A 15149-nucleotide genomic window follows, 5' to 3' on the forward strand; every position below is an offset into this window, starting at 1 on the left:
TGAGGACCTTCAGGTTTATAACATACTTTACATGTGTAAAATACTACACATATATGACCTCATCTGGTCCTTCACAAGTGTTCTGTGGGGAAACTGAGGCTCGTTAATGATTGAGTTATTTGTTAATTATTAAATGACTTAGTTGTTTAAGTTAATGACAATGATTTATTTGATCTTAGGCAAGTCATTCAAACGTGCTTGGGTTTCAGTTTACTAGGAAATTAAATGAAGGAGTTGGATCATATAGCCTCTGTAATGCAAGTCTACATCTATACTTCTATAAAATAATTTAATTCTATATAGGCACACACACACACACACACACACACCCTATAGATATAACACAGACCCTGCTTTCAATCAACTTACCACTCTAATGAGTGTTGTAGTGGAGCAGAGTGGGGTCCCTTTTCCCCTTTTCTTGAGAGGAGCACCACCATTTTAGAATAAGCTTCCATTTTAGTGTTACAACCTAACGGAAACGAATGTCAAACTCATATTTTACTTTCCTTTTTTCCAAATTTTGGGTAAGGACAGCCAAAAGAAAAAAATTCTCCCTGTCTTGGACCCCTGGAGCTAGTGACAGGGTAACATAAATCTTTCTTTCCTCTGACCCCAGAACATGAAAAACTACTCCCTAGGATAATGTCTGAACATCATTAAAATCTCCACATGCCCAACTATGATCTTATGAGTCTATGGGGCTTTTGTATACTATAAATAATTGTGTAGAAAGTGGCTTGTATTCAGAAGCCTACTTGCCTCACCATAGAAAATCCCTTTTTTTAATGATAAAACCAATTCTTCTCCTTTCTTGGCTTATAAATAATAATATTCACGTAATGTTAAGCTTGCATACCCCTTTATATACATTAATTTATTTGAGCCTCATAACTTTAGTGAGGTAGGTGCTTTTGCTATCTGCATTTTACAGATGAGGAATCTGAATCTGAGAAGTTGGATGACTTGCCCAAGTTCATATAGCTAGCCATTGTTAGAGGCAGGATTTTAATTCAGGTCTCCTTGAATCCAAGTTACATTCTATATCTACTGCACTACTTGGCTGCCTAGTCTATAGGAAAAAAATAAAGCCTTTTTACTGTCTTGCCCCCTAAATTGAAAACCATGTTTTTCTTTCTGTGATAGACTGGCAAAGAGGAAAATGAAATGAGTGCAAAAGAGATGTATGGGGAAAGTGCTATGAGAAAAAAGAAAAGATGTAGAGGAGTTCACATTCACCAATGAGAAAAAGAATCAAGGAACTAGATTCATAGAAGAGGGAGCAACTAAATTGAGCTTTTGGGGAGAGGCTTTAATAGATGAATTAGTTGGGGGAATGTCAAATGAAACTATATTTAAAGCATGGGAGGAATATGGAAGCAAGCAGAAATACAAGAATGAGGTGATAAAAATTAATCCAGTTTAGCTGGAAAGTAAAATGCATAAAGATAACTTTGAGAGATTAGAGGCAAGAAGTAAGACAAGAGTTTATGTTTCTTTGGTGGGCATTATGTAACCCTTTAAAATTTTCTGAGAAAAAGAAAAAAGAGTCACAGGAGCATAACAGAATACTAAGAAGACTGATGGGCAGCTAGGTGGTACACTGGATACAGTGCTAGGCTAGGAGTCAGGAAGGCCTAAGTTCAAATCTGATCTCTGATACTTATTAGCTATGGGACCTTAGGTAAGTCACCTAACCCTGTTTGCCTTGGTTTCCTCATCTATAAAATGAACTGAAGATGGAAATAGTAAACTACTCCAGTATCTTTGCCAAGAAAAACCCAAATGGCATCATAAAAAGCCAGACACAACCTAAAAGCAACTGAACAACAAAAGAAGATTAATATGATGTGGTTTATCCTAAAAGATAGGTAGGAGGAGCTAGTCATATTTACCAATCCATTTATCAACAAATCCTATTGAATTCAATGGGATAATTAAATTTGTTTTCAAAATTCTCTATGAGTTCAGAAAAACACAGAGAAACTTATACGAACTGAGTCAAAGGGAAGTGAGCAGAACCAGGAGGACAATGTATTCAGTGACAAAAATCTTATACAATGATCCACTGTGAAGGACTAAATCATTATCAGAAAAGCAAGATCCCAAGATATCCAAAAGGCATTCATGATGAAAGTGCTATCCACAAACAAAGAAGGAACTGCAGGAGTCTGAGTACTGATCAAACAAAGGGCGCCATCTTCCATTTAATTTCCTTCATGAGATGTTTTTTATATGTGTGTGGTATGTCTTCTAACATGACAAGAGAAATATGGAAATATGTACTGAATGAAAGTACGGGTATAACCTATATCTGACTATTTACCACCTCTGGAGGTGTGGAGGGGGTAGGTTAGAAAGAAAGGAAGGAGAAAATTTGAAACCTAAAATGTCAGAAAGCAATTGTCAAAAATTGTTTCTATGCTATCCACATGCAGAGAAAGAACTGTGGGAGTAGTGTTAAAGAAAATGTGGATAGTAGACGGATATATAATGATAGTGATGTGTATCTGTCTATGGTCTCCTCAACTGCAGCTGGCGGGGAGGAACACCTACTCCTCTCACATTGCCTGCTGCTGTAAATTATTCCCTTCTCCCTGACAGGTTTGGTTAATAACCTGTCTGTGATTCCTTTAACAGCTACCCAAGTGAGGACCCCTGAGAGGTTAGGTGAATGGTTAACCTCTCTAGGCCCAACCTGGGGTTGGAGAGATTGGTAATGGGCTATTGATTAGCTTTGGATAATGATCAGGATCTGACTGTGTATTTGAACTCCCTTCCCAAGGGCCATGATAGAAAGACCACTCAGGAAGGTACTTATTATTAAACACTGGTTTATCTATAGATAGGGAAAGGATAACAAGGTCAAGGATTGGGGATTGGAAACCCTATTGCTCTATTAACTATTAAACTAATTAATAATCAGGACTGGAGGCTTGTGGAGGCTTAAGATCTTCACCCTCTCTCTATCTCTGGCCAAACCTGCCCACAGCCAAACCAGAGATTAGGGAAGGTTATTGCTGAAAATGGATATTGATGGTCTTGTATTCTCTCAGCTCTCTCACCAGTAGTGTTGATGGTTCACTAGCTCTCACAGTCTAGCAAGGAAATAGATTCAGGCTTTTCTTATCCTCTTCTTCTTCACCACCCTTTACCCTTCAACCACCCTTCAGCCACCCTCTGCCCAGATTGATCCACAGAGATTTGCTCAAGTCTCAACCCAGAGATCTGTGATCTCCAGTTCAGAGCCCCTGAGTCCCAGAGATTTTCTCCACTGTAGCTGTCAGGGGGTATATATAGGGTGGGGCTAACTGATGTTTGCCCTGGCTCAGGGCACCTGGGAACATTCTGAATCTCTCAACTGCCATCCCTGTCAGTCAAGGTGGCATCCATCTCGTTCCAGATCAGTGATTATAACAGAAGAAAAACATCTCCTTGATCACATGGTTTGATGAAGATATGATTGGGGAATGTAGACTCTAAACGATCATCCTAATGCAAATATTAATAATATGAAAATAGGTCTTAATCAATGACACATGTAAAACCCAGTAGAATTGCTCATTAGCTACAGGAGGAGGGTGGGCGGAGGGGAGGGAAAGAACATGAATCATGTAACCATGGGAAAATATTCTAAATCAATTAATTAAATAAAATTCTTCAAATAAATTTTTTCTAGATATACCTGAATATAAGTAAATAAATACAAAAACCAAATAAGATCTTCCATGAAGTAGAGTAGATATTTTGTGCTGTTGCTAAATCAAATTTGGAAGTTTGTTAGATTTTGTGAGGTATGGCATGAATTCTGCCTCACCTTGCATATAATCTGATATCTCCTTGCCTTACATAGCAAGACAATGTAGCAATATCTCAAGTCAATGTACAATATCTTGTAGCAATATCTCAAGTCTCTCATTGTTTTGGATTCAAGTTTTAATATTGTTACTTGAGATCAGTCAAAGAAATGAAATGCATTTTGCTTGATTTTGTCAGCAGTTCCTTTTGGAGTGAGAATACTTTCTTTTCTGGTTTGGTGATCTACATAAATGGATGTCATATAAATGGATGATGGGGCTCACACGTGATCGACGGTGTCATTTCAATTTTGGTAAATTTATTTTCTATGTAAAGACAATGATTCTAGCTTGTAAAATGTGGGTGACATGTGGGTGAGTTGAGAATAGAGAGATGACCTCATCAGAATTGAATCTAAGGGAAACCCTTTAGCAGCTGAGTAAAGTGGATTGGAGAGGAGGAAAATGTAAGGCATGGAAACCAATTAAAAGGCTATTACAATAATTGAAGTGAGAGATGGAAAGTGTCTGTAGTAGGGTGGCAATTGTGTGAATGGAGAAAAAAGAAGCATATACAAGAGATATTATGAGAGTAAAAGTGACATGAGAAGTTAGAGGGCTCAGTAGCTATAGAGTCAGGCTTGGAGACAGGGGATCCTGGGTTCAAATCTGACCTCAAACCCTAGCTATGTGACGCTGAGCAAGTTACTTAACCCCCATTGCTGAGCCTTACCACTCCTCTGCCTTGGAATTGTCACTTTTTTTCAAACCATTACCTTTTGTCTTAAAATCAATACTAATCATCTGTTCCAAGGCAGAAGAACAGTAAGAACTGAGCAATGGCAGTTAAGTGACTTGCTCAGGGTCACATAGCTAAGAAGTACCTGTGGATCTCCTTTCTACAGGCCTGGTTTTCTAGCCAATGAGCCACCTACCTGCTCCTAGAATCAATATTTAGTATTGATTTTAAGATAGAAAATGAGGGATTAAAACAGACAAACAAACAAAAAAAACCTCACCAAAGTTCTTGCTTAATAGACCACCTTTTTCACTGGCTATCAGAGTACTTGCCCCATCACTTCGCCAGGTAAAGATCATACTGAAATAGTCAGTTGTAGGGAAGTATAGTAGAAATTCACAGTGAACTTCTGATTGGTTTCATGACATGAAATACAAATATTTGTGCTAAAAAGATTTCCTAGAAAAAATAAATTCTGAAGAGTCAAATAGTATACAAAAGACTAATGTCAAAGGAGACAAACGGATGTTGGCAAGCTGAATCAAATAATTTGCTCAAGTTAGGTCAGAAGAGATTTATACTCACAATATCCTCAAATTATTTCTAGAAACACGTGAGCAGCAGAATTCCAAATATGCCACGACTTCCCAAAATTCTTTCCCAAAAAGAAGAAAAAGAAATCCCACATCGATGGGGAACAAATATACAGCAAGTCGTAAGTTCTGGACCTGACATATTCTCTCAATAGGTCTACATGCTGAGACAAATGCCTCTTTCCAATTAGTCATATTATTATAACCATAGAGTTGTAAGTTGACTTTGTTAGTTGGGAGTCTATTTGCTTCCCATATGAAATAGGCTCCAATAAAATAGTGGGAAACAAAACATTATGAGGGTAAATAAATGGGCAAATTAGAGAGGCTTTTTTTTTTTTTGTCATTAGAATGAAAAAACATGGGTTATCTTGGTGGCTCAGTGACTTGAAAGTCAGGCTTAGAAAAAGGAGGTCCTGGGTTCAAATCTGGCTGCAGATACTTCCTAGCTGTGTGACCCTGGGCAAGTTCCTTAACCCCCATTGACTAATCCTTACCACTCTTCTGCCTTAGAACAAATGCACAGTGTTGATTCTAAGATGGAAGATAAGGGTTTTTATTTTTAAAAGAATGAAATGGAATTTTAAAATTGGGACAAATGGCACAAAATAGCTGATAACTTATTAAAATCCATAAAGAGAAAATAAAAGTGCTTTAATGTTCTCATGTTCAATCAATTCAGATGTATGGGTTCTAGATTAATCCTAAGGCTTCTTACTTACCCCCCTTATTCTTTGTTTTTGCTCATTTGTCTCATTTTCCTTTTGGTAGAACCACTTTTTCTCTGTCGATTCATTGGAGTGGCTATGGGGATAAGGTTCTTTGTGACACTGGCCATATTAGGCACCATATTCATTCACTGTAAGTAATGGAAGAAAAAGGTGAATCATGCTAATGTTAAGGAGAGGCATTCATTTTCCCTTATGACACTACATACATATATAATGTATATATATATGTATATATATATAATGGCAAATAAATTTCAAATATGTCATTAATAATTTTAAATTGTTTATCCCTGAATGGACAACACTTTGTAAATAAGCTGTTAATAATGCACACATACAAAGAGACAAATAGCATAATGACACATTTTAGACAATAGAATTAATGTTGATCTGCTAGATAGGCTTTGCATTTGAGGTGAAAGAAAGAAAATTAAGTAGAATGAATTTTTTAAAATTGTGTCTATCTTTTCAAATAGAATGAGAATGGTTTATCCATCAGTGCAGATTCTTATCACTAAAAGGTTTTGAGATGGATTCAAATAATCTCAAAAAGAGATAGGTTGATACTTCACCATTTCACTCTCCTTAAAGCACTTAGGTAAGATGACTAAAAAAGTGTAGCTCTAAAAAGAGCATATATATTGAAAGAATGTAACAGTAACTAGAAATATTTCAAAAACATAAACTAAGGGGGCAGCTGGGTAGCTCAGTGGATTGAGAGCCAGGCCTAGAGATGGAAGGTCCTGGGTTCAAATCCGGCCTCAGACACTGCCCAGCTGTGTGACCCTGGGCAAGTCACTTGACCTCCATTGCCTACCCTTACCACTCTTCCACCTATAAGTCAATACACAGAAGTTAAGGGTTTAAAATTTAAAAAAAACAAACATAAACTAAGGTACATAGTATAAATATGGTTAAAAGTTAAAGCAGAGACAGCTAGGTCACACAGTGGATAGAGAGCCAGATCGTGAGATTGAGTATGTGTGTGTGTGTGTGGGGGGGGGATGTCCTGGGTTTGAATATGGCCTCAGATACTTCCTAACTGTGTGACCCTGGACAAGTGACTTGACCCCAATTGCCTAGCCCTTACTGCTCTTCTGCCTTAGAGTTGATACTTAGATACTTAGGTAGATGTCGAGACGTAGTAAATGGTCATTTCAGCTATTTGAACACAAAAAGTATTATTGAAATGAATATGACAATTAAAAATATGATAATGGGGAAGGTGATGATATTGCAGCATTCCTAATAATCATGATTCTTTCTATAGCAGGTTCCAAACCAAAGGCTCCACTCAACACAAATAGTAGGTGGAAACTATAGTTTTTATGAGTTAATAATTTAGGATGTAGACATGCTTTGTGGTTAAATAGAGCCACAGAGGACCAATCTGATTTAATTCAAAGTCATATTTTCATCTTGCCCTTAGCTACAGGTTATTTCTTTTACATGTTATTAGATCAAAAATTGGAAACTATTAGGTCAACCTGGATCATCTCTAGTATGTTTAGTTAACAGCATTCATTCAGATGTATGGGGATGCCAGAATAGACGTGGTGATTTTTATGTAGAATTTTAGAATTCTACCAGGGTGGGGGTGGAGGGAGGCACAACTAGTTGGCTCTGTGGATAAAGAGTCAGGCTTGGAGACAATTCTGGGTTCAAATCTGGCCTCAGATGTTTCTTAATTGTGTGACCCTGGGCAGGTCATTTAATCCCAATTGCCTAGACCCTACGGGTCTTCTGCCTTGGAACCAATACCCAGTATTGATTCTAAAATGGAAGGTAAGGATTCTTTTTCAAAAGCGAAAAAAAAATTTTTTTCTTACCTAGGGAAAGCTATTCAATTGAAAATGTCATATAAAAGCAATGAGTTTTTCTTGGGTTGATAAAATACACTCCTTTTTTTTCCCCTAGGATTTTACTGTGGCCCATGTCCTAAGAACTGGATTTGTTACAAAAATAACTGCTATTTCTTTTCAAATGAAAGCAAAACTTGGAATCAGAGTCGAGCTTCCTGCCTATCTCACAATTCCAGTCTCCTTAAGATATATAGCAAAGAGGACCAGGTTAGATATTGACTTAAATTTCCCCTCCTGAAAGTATACACAATGCTCCACATCTATAGTCCCCCAATTCTACAAATAAGAAAAGGAAGGTTGTTTTTTTTCTTTCATCTCTTCTTTGGGGCTAGCTTGCTCATTGCAATTATATAGCATTCTTTTTAGTGTTGCTCTTTTCATTCGTGTGGTTTAGTCATTGTCCATAGTGTTTTCCTATTTTTACTTATTTTACTTTGTAATAAAATATGACTCTTTGCATGTTTCTCTGAATTCTTCCTATTTGTTTCTTATGGCTTAGTAATTTTCCATTCCATTCATTGTACCAAGTGGGTCTCCCTATGCACCAAATGATGGGCATCGACTTTCTTTCAAGTTCTTTGCCGCCACAAAAATTGCAGCTATTACATGGGTCATTTCTTTTCGTCTTTATCCTCTTCAGAGGATATACCTAGCTTTCTGAACTCTTCAAAGGCTGCAGACGTTTTAGTCATTTTATGCACACAATTCTCAATTGTTTTCCATAATAGTTGAAGCCATTTGTTGTTATTCCATTATTAGAGTTTATTAGTGTGCTTGTCTTTTTATGACTTTCGATAGTGACTATTCCGACCTTTTGTTACCTTTGCCCATTTTCTAGGCATGAAACAAAAATTTGAGAGTTGCCTTGCTTTTCATTTGCCTTATTATTAATAACTTGGGGCAGTCTGTCCCACAGTTGTTAATCACTTGAAATTTTTCTTCTGAGAACTATTTGTTCCTATCCTTTTGATCACTTCCACACTGTTAAATCTCACTTGCTCTTATACATTTATATTATTTCCCCATATAATTGATAGAGAAGACTTCTATAAGAGATATTTGATCTAAGAGTTTTTTCCTCAGTTGACAGCTTTTTTTGTCCTAGGTGCACTAAATTCATTCATGCCGATGCTTTTCAATTACATGTAATTAAACTTATCTAATTTAGTTTTTGTGATTAAATTGCTCTTACGGGTTTGCCTCAAACTTCCTTCCACCTAGTGAATAGCATAATAGTTTAGTAATAGGAATTCCCAAATATTCATCCTGCCTCTGAGTAAGTATAACCTTGGGATGCTGATGCTGCTTCTATGGAAATTCAATTAAACTAAATCAAACTATAAAGTTGAGCCATTTGAAGATGCAATAGAACATTTTTATGGTTATTTCATTTTTGTTGCAATTGAATAAAATTGTCCACAGGAAATATAACTGTTAGAAGTATACGGTTTTATTTTTGATCCACCCATATTATATTCATATGGCCACAACTGTCTACAATTCAGTTTAACCTTATAAGAAGTAATTTGGTCTTGCCATTTCTATAGGAAAAGAAAGAGACCAGCGGGCTGTGATACCTTTATTGAACATTTTATTCCCCTTATCACATAATACAATGATCTCTCTATCTGAGAGACACAGGGAGAGGCAGAGACAGAGACACAGAGAGACAGAGACAGAGACAAAGACAGAGGCAGAGAAAGAGAGAGAAAGGATATTTTTAAATATAATTAATGAGGTAGAGATTTAAACAAAATGGGTCTAGATTACATTACTTTTACTAGCAGAAAAAAATTAACCAGCTTTATTTGTGATATTCATCTTGCACAACAAAGAAACTCATAGATTTTACCTTCTCTGGCTCATTTTAAACAGGATTTTCTTGCAATGATAAAATCATATTATTGGATGGGCCTAGTACAATCTACATCTGGTGACTCCTGGATGTGGGAAGATGGTTCACCTTTCTCTCCTCATCAGTAAGTCTCTAGTATATTGAAACATATTACAGAGTCAGATGGGTAGTAGATAGAGCAACAGACCTGGAGTCAGGATGTGTGACCATGTAAAGGCCAAGAAAACCAATATTTTGCTACTGAAATAGGAACTACAAGCCAGTGTTAATAAACCAGAAGAGCAGACTTCAAAAGCATTCCCTATCTGAATTGTAAATCCATGTTCTTTACCTTAGAAGATGAAAGCAGAGGATAAATGGAGATTGTACATCGCTATGAATTTGTTATTTATCTTTGAGTTTAAAGAACAATGAACTGATTAGGAGAGTTTCTCCAGTCTTCTCTTCAAAATACTGATATGTCTCCTGTACAGTTTCTGGTTGACAGCAATTATAGACAAGAATATCTGTTCAGTCTCTATTTCCTTATCTTTAAATGGAGATTATAACAATACCTATTCTCAGAGCTGCTGTCAAGGTCAAATGAGAATATAGCTAAAGCATTTTGCTAACCTTAAAGCTCTACTCAGGAGGTCTTATCTGGGGTCTGTGAACTTATTTTAAAAAATATTTTAGTTGCTGGTTTTCAATATAATTGGTTTCCTTTGTAATCCATTGCATTTTATTTTATATACTTAAAAACATCATTCTGAGGAGTTCCTGGGCTTCATCAGATTGCCAAAAAATTCCATGACACACATAAAAAAAATCCTTGAACTCTTGCTTTATACAAATGTTAGATGTTATTATGAAGGTTTTATTTTCAGCTCTGAGGGTTTTTTAGCTATTATTATTAGTCTTCTTAAAATTTTTGATTTTTCTTCCTTATACTCAAATGGTAATATAACCGGGGGGGAGGGTAGGGAAGAGTTTCAAAGTCAAAGAAGAAGAGGGCAATACAAAAACTTCAGACCAATCTTAATAATAATAATAACAACAACAATAATAGCATTTACAAGAAGATTTAGGATTTGTGAATTACTGTACATGTTACCTCATTTCATTCTCAATTGTCTTGTGAAGAATTATCTTCATTTTGCAGATAAGGAAATTGATACTGGGGGAGGATAAATGTCTTGCCCAGGGTCAAATAACCAAGTGGCTGAGATGGGGTTTGGAAATTAGGTCTAAATCCAAGACCAGCACTTTTACCTTCTGGGCCACCTAGGAGCTTAAAGAAAATTCTTGTGTCCTTAAGTTTCTGTAAATAGTTTTAGTCTTTTGAATTTCTTCACTCAGTAGATAGGTCTTTTTTTTTCTTTTCATTAAGTTTATTTGTTTAATTGATTTAGAATATTTTCCCATGGTTACATGATTCATGTTCTTTTCCTCCCCTCCTCCCACCCCCTTCCCACAGCCAGTGAGCAGTTCCACTGAGTTTTACATGTGTCATTGATCAAGACCTATTTCCATATTATTAATATTTGCATTAGGGTGATCATTTAGAGTGTACATCCCCAATCATGTCCCCAGTGACCCATGTGATCAAGCAGTTGTTTTTCTTCTGTGTTTCTACTCCCACAATTCTTTCTCTGGATATAGATAGCGTTCTTTCTCATAAGTCCCTCAGAATTGTCCTGGTCATTGCATTGCTGCTAGTACAGAAGTCCATTACATTCAATTGTGCCACAGTGCATCCATCTCTGTGTACAGTGTTCTCCTGGTTCTGTTCCTTTCGCTCTGCATCAATTCCTGGAGGTCATTCCGGTTCACGTGGAATTCCTCCAGTTCATTATTCCTTTGAGCACAATAGTATTCCATCATCAACAAACAGATACCACAATTTGTTCAGCCATTCCCCAATTGAAGGGCATTCCATTATTTTCCAATTTTTTGCCACCACAAAGAACATGGCTATAAATATTTTTGTACAAGTCTTTTTCCCTATGATCTCTTTGGGTTATAAACCCAGCAATGGTATGGCTGGATCAAAGGGCAGGCAGTCTTTTAAAGCCCTTTGGGCATAGTTCCAAATTGCCTTCCAGAATGGTTGGATCAATCCACAATTCCACCAGCAATGCATTAATGTCCCAATTTTATCACATCCCCTCCAACATTTATTACTTTCCTTTGCTGTCATATTAGCTAATCTTCAGCAAATAGTTCTGAAGACTTCAGGTACTCTTGTCTACCAACTGCTGTCAACCAGCAACCATATAGGAGACATATAAATATTCTGAAAAGAAGACTGGAGAAACTCACCTAATCAATTTATTGTTCTTTAAACTCAAAGATCAATAACAAATTCATAGCAATTTACTTTCCATTTCTCCTCTGCTTCTGTTTTCCAAGGTAAAGAACATGGATTTACTCTTCAGACAGGAAATACTTTCAAAGTAGTAAAATATAGGTTTTCTTAGCCTTTCCAATTCTTACTTTCTCATTTAACTAAGTAAATTAATATTACTATACCAAGATCCATGCCTAATTTTCACAACTATTTTACTCTCTTCAGCCATATCCTTTATATTTTTTCTTTTTTAAACCTTTACCTTCAGTCTTAGAATTGACATTAAGTATCACTTCCAAGGCAGAGAAGTAGTAAAGGCCATTGGTGCTAAGTGATTTGCCCAGGGTCACACAGCTAGTAAGTGCCTGAGACCAGATTTGAAAGCAGGACCCCTCATCTCCAGGCCTGGCTCTCAATCCACTGAGCCACCCAGCTGCCCCTTCCTTTATCCTTTTACAACAGGCACTCCCACTTCACCTCACTAAGCGCCTTAGGAATTTGGACTTGTTAATATTTCCACAACTGGCCCTGGAATGACTTCCTTTCCCATGGTTTAAAAATTTTCGCTGCTGTGAACATGAATAACAGAAGTTCCTCTGTATAACTCCATAAAGCTCTCCTTTGTGGAATTTCATTGTGTTCCATACTATGAGAAATATGGAGGGATGAAACTATATACATATATATATATATATATATATATACATATATGTATGTGTATGTGTACATATATATTTCAGGCATTTCAGTCATATCCAAATCTTCATGACCCAATATGGGGTTTTCTTGACTAAGATACTAGAGTAGTATATCCTTACCTTCTCCGGCTCATTTTACAGAAGAAGCAAACAAGATTAAGTGATATGCATAGAGCCACCTAGCTAGTAAGTGCTATATACATGGCAGTGAGGTGGTGTAGTGAATAGACTCCTGGCCTGGAGTTAGAAAGAGATGAGTTTAAATATAGTCTCAGTCATAGCTCAGTTACATTGCTGTGTTAACACTGGGCAAGTTTCATAAGCTCATTTGCCTCAGTTTTCTGGAGAAACTGAACAGATTCCTGGAGAAAATGAACTGGAGAAGGAAATGGGAAACCACTCCAGTATCTTTGCCGCGAAAATCCCAAATGGGGCCAACCAAAAGTCAGACGTGACTGAAAGGACACAACAACAATAACAACAAAAATATATCTGTACACACACATACATCCAAATGTACCTAATACACAGCAGTTCCTGGTGCATAGTAAGGACTTATTAAATATTTGTTCACTTGATTTGTTGACCTAAAATTATGTTTCTTTCTTCTAGACTTTGATTGGATTTTAATAACAGGTTCCCAGCTTACTTTTCAAAATTTCTCTTCCTCACTTCTTAGAGGGAACAACCAGCCAGAATGTAGTCCTCTCATCTTGTTTAATTTTATATTGACAGCATCACTATTTCTTGAGTATTTAATTCCTCACTTTCTGGCCGAACAGTTAGCACTATTTGCATTATATAGCAGTTACTCCAAAATTTCCCAACCAGAGCATAATTTAGCAAAATCATATTTGTGATATGTCATTTGTAATGAGATCATCAGAGTGGGAATTAGGAGCTACAGATTCTGTTTTCTGTCAAATCCAAAAGCATTTATTGAAATGACTATTTTGTCTCTAGCACTATGCTAGAATGAAATGTGGAATCATAGGATCATAAGTGTAGACAACTTTACAGATGAGTAAATAAGGACCCAGAGAAATAATGGTGATGCCCAAGTCCATTTCTTTCAAGATCCTTGGCCTTAAGATTACATATATTTAATGAATATTTGTAAGCAAATGCATGTTTGCTCCTAGTCTCTTAAAATAATCCAATGTAGGTGATTTAGTATTCTTGTTTAATCTGCAGCAAGCACAAACATAATGAATCTCTTTCTCTCTCTCTCTCTCTCTCTCTCTCTCTCTCTCTCTCTCTCTCTCTCTCTCTCTCTCTCTCTCCCTCTCTCTCTCTTTCTCTGTACCCCCCTTTCTCTCTCCCTATCTCCTCTCTCCCCAGACTTTCTCTGGTTACAATGGAAAAAGGAACCTGTGCAGTGTATGGCTCCAGCTTCACAGGCTACACAGAGGACTGCTCAGTGACCAATACTTACATATGTATGCAGAAGGTAATTCAGTCTAATTTTGACTACCAGAACACATGGAATTGAAACAATTGATATACACTATTTGAATATTCTCCTCATTGAAAAAACATTTTAGCAGTCATCATCAGGACCTCTCTACCCCTAACTTCAAAATGTCTCAAAGTCTTCCTGCTTCTTCTTTTCCAGATTAAGGAAAAGCTTATTCCTCAATTTGTGATGCTAAAAGGTGATAGCTAAAAATATGAGCAGATACAAATAAAAATCATCAGCAGAGCCAAAGAGAAAATTCTGGCTACTGCACAATGCGAGGTTGTTGCTTTTCACCCTGAAGAACAACTTTTCCTACTTTTGATTTTATTTTAAATTTTAACAAATGCAGATTTAGTTCTCTAAAACATAAAGAAAAAAATACATTCAAACCTTCCATTCCCTCACCCCCAACAAAAAAACCAATTCTGTGAATGTTAACTCATCTTCTGATAATAATGTAATACCAGTCTTTCTTTCTATTCTAGGGGAAAAACAAGCTGCTCAGAGTTTAAAATGAAGTCTCAGATTATGTAAAATTAAATTTATGAAGGATGTATACAGTGTAAAACAAGGATCACAAATTGTTTTTGTTGCTTAAAAAATTCTCTTAGCAGATATTACATTAACTTAAAATAGGGGTTTTTAATCTTGGGCATGCGTTGGACCCTTTTGGCAGTCTAGTGAAACATGTAGACACCTCAAAATAATATTTTCAAATATATAAAAATTAAAAAAAAAACAGAAATACAAAGGAAAACAATTATATCAAAATATAACATCATTAACATTTTTTTCTATCCTTTCTTTCTAGCATAACAGCTCATTCTCTTCCACCTTACCCCTCTCTACTTGAGGTACATACCTGTCTACCTAAAAGAGAAGAATATTGATACAGATTGAACTGACCAAGAAACTATGGTATATATACAGAAGATGAATGCAAGGACAGGCCATGAAAGAATATGAAAGCTTGAAAAGGTTTTATGAAGTAGTTTCAAGAATACTATTTATTAGAATGAACTCAGACTGGCACAGAGAGTAAAAAATATTTTTTCTCAAATTATTTTTACCAATTATATGTAATAA

The 15149-nt window shown here is 36.3% G+C and overlaps 1 protein-coding gene across 1 annotated transcript; it reads left to right on the forward strand.

The window, feature by feature from the left end:
• Positions 1-4053: 4053 nt before the first annotated feature.
• Positions 4054-14916, forward strand: KLRK1 (killer cell lectin like receptor K1). The gene is made up of 8 exons (XM_044679319.1): positions 4054-4111; positions 5144-5251; positions 5901-5990; positions 7134-7166; positions 7778-7929; positions 9598-9701; positions 13946-14054; positions 14875-14916. The coding sequence occupies exons 1-8, from the start codon at positions 4054-4056 to the stop codon at positions 14914-14916; spliced, it is 696 nt and encodes a 231-aa protein (XP_044535254.1).
• The last annotated feature ends 233 nt before the right edge of the window (positions 14917-15149 follow it).

This window comes from Gracilinanus agilis, chromosome 5 (assembly GCF_016433145.1).
Source record: "Gracilinanus agilis isolate LMUSP501 chromosome 5, AgileGrace, whole genome shotgun sequence".
Taxonomy (NCBI): Eukaryota; Metazoa; Chordata; class Mammalia; order Didelphimorphia; family Didelphidae; genus Gracilinanus; species Gracilinanus agilis.

What these genes read in the sequence shown, in the direction of transcription:
- KLRK1 (XM_044679319.1), top strand. Translation starts at nt 4,054, where the DNA reads ATGTCATATAAATGGATGATGGGGCTCACACGTGATCGACGGTGTCAT. An exon ending in TATATAGCAAAGAGGACCAG is followed by an intron (nt 7,930 to 9,597) that starts GTTAGATATTGA and finishes CATTTTAAACAG; the next exon opens with GATTTTCTTGCAATGATAAA. An exon ending in CTTACATATGTATGCAGAAG is followed by an intron (nt 14,055 to 14,874) that starts GTAATTCAGTCT and finishes CTTTCTTTCTAG; the next exon opens with CATAACAGCTCATTCTCTTC.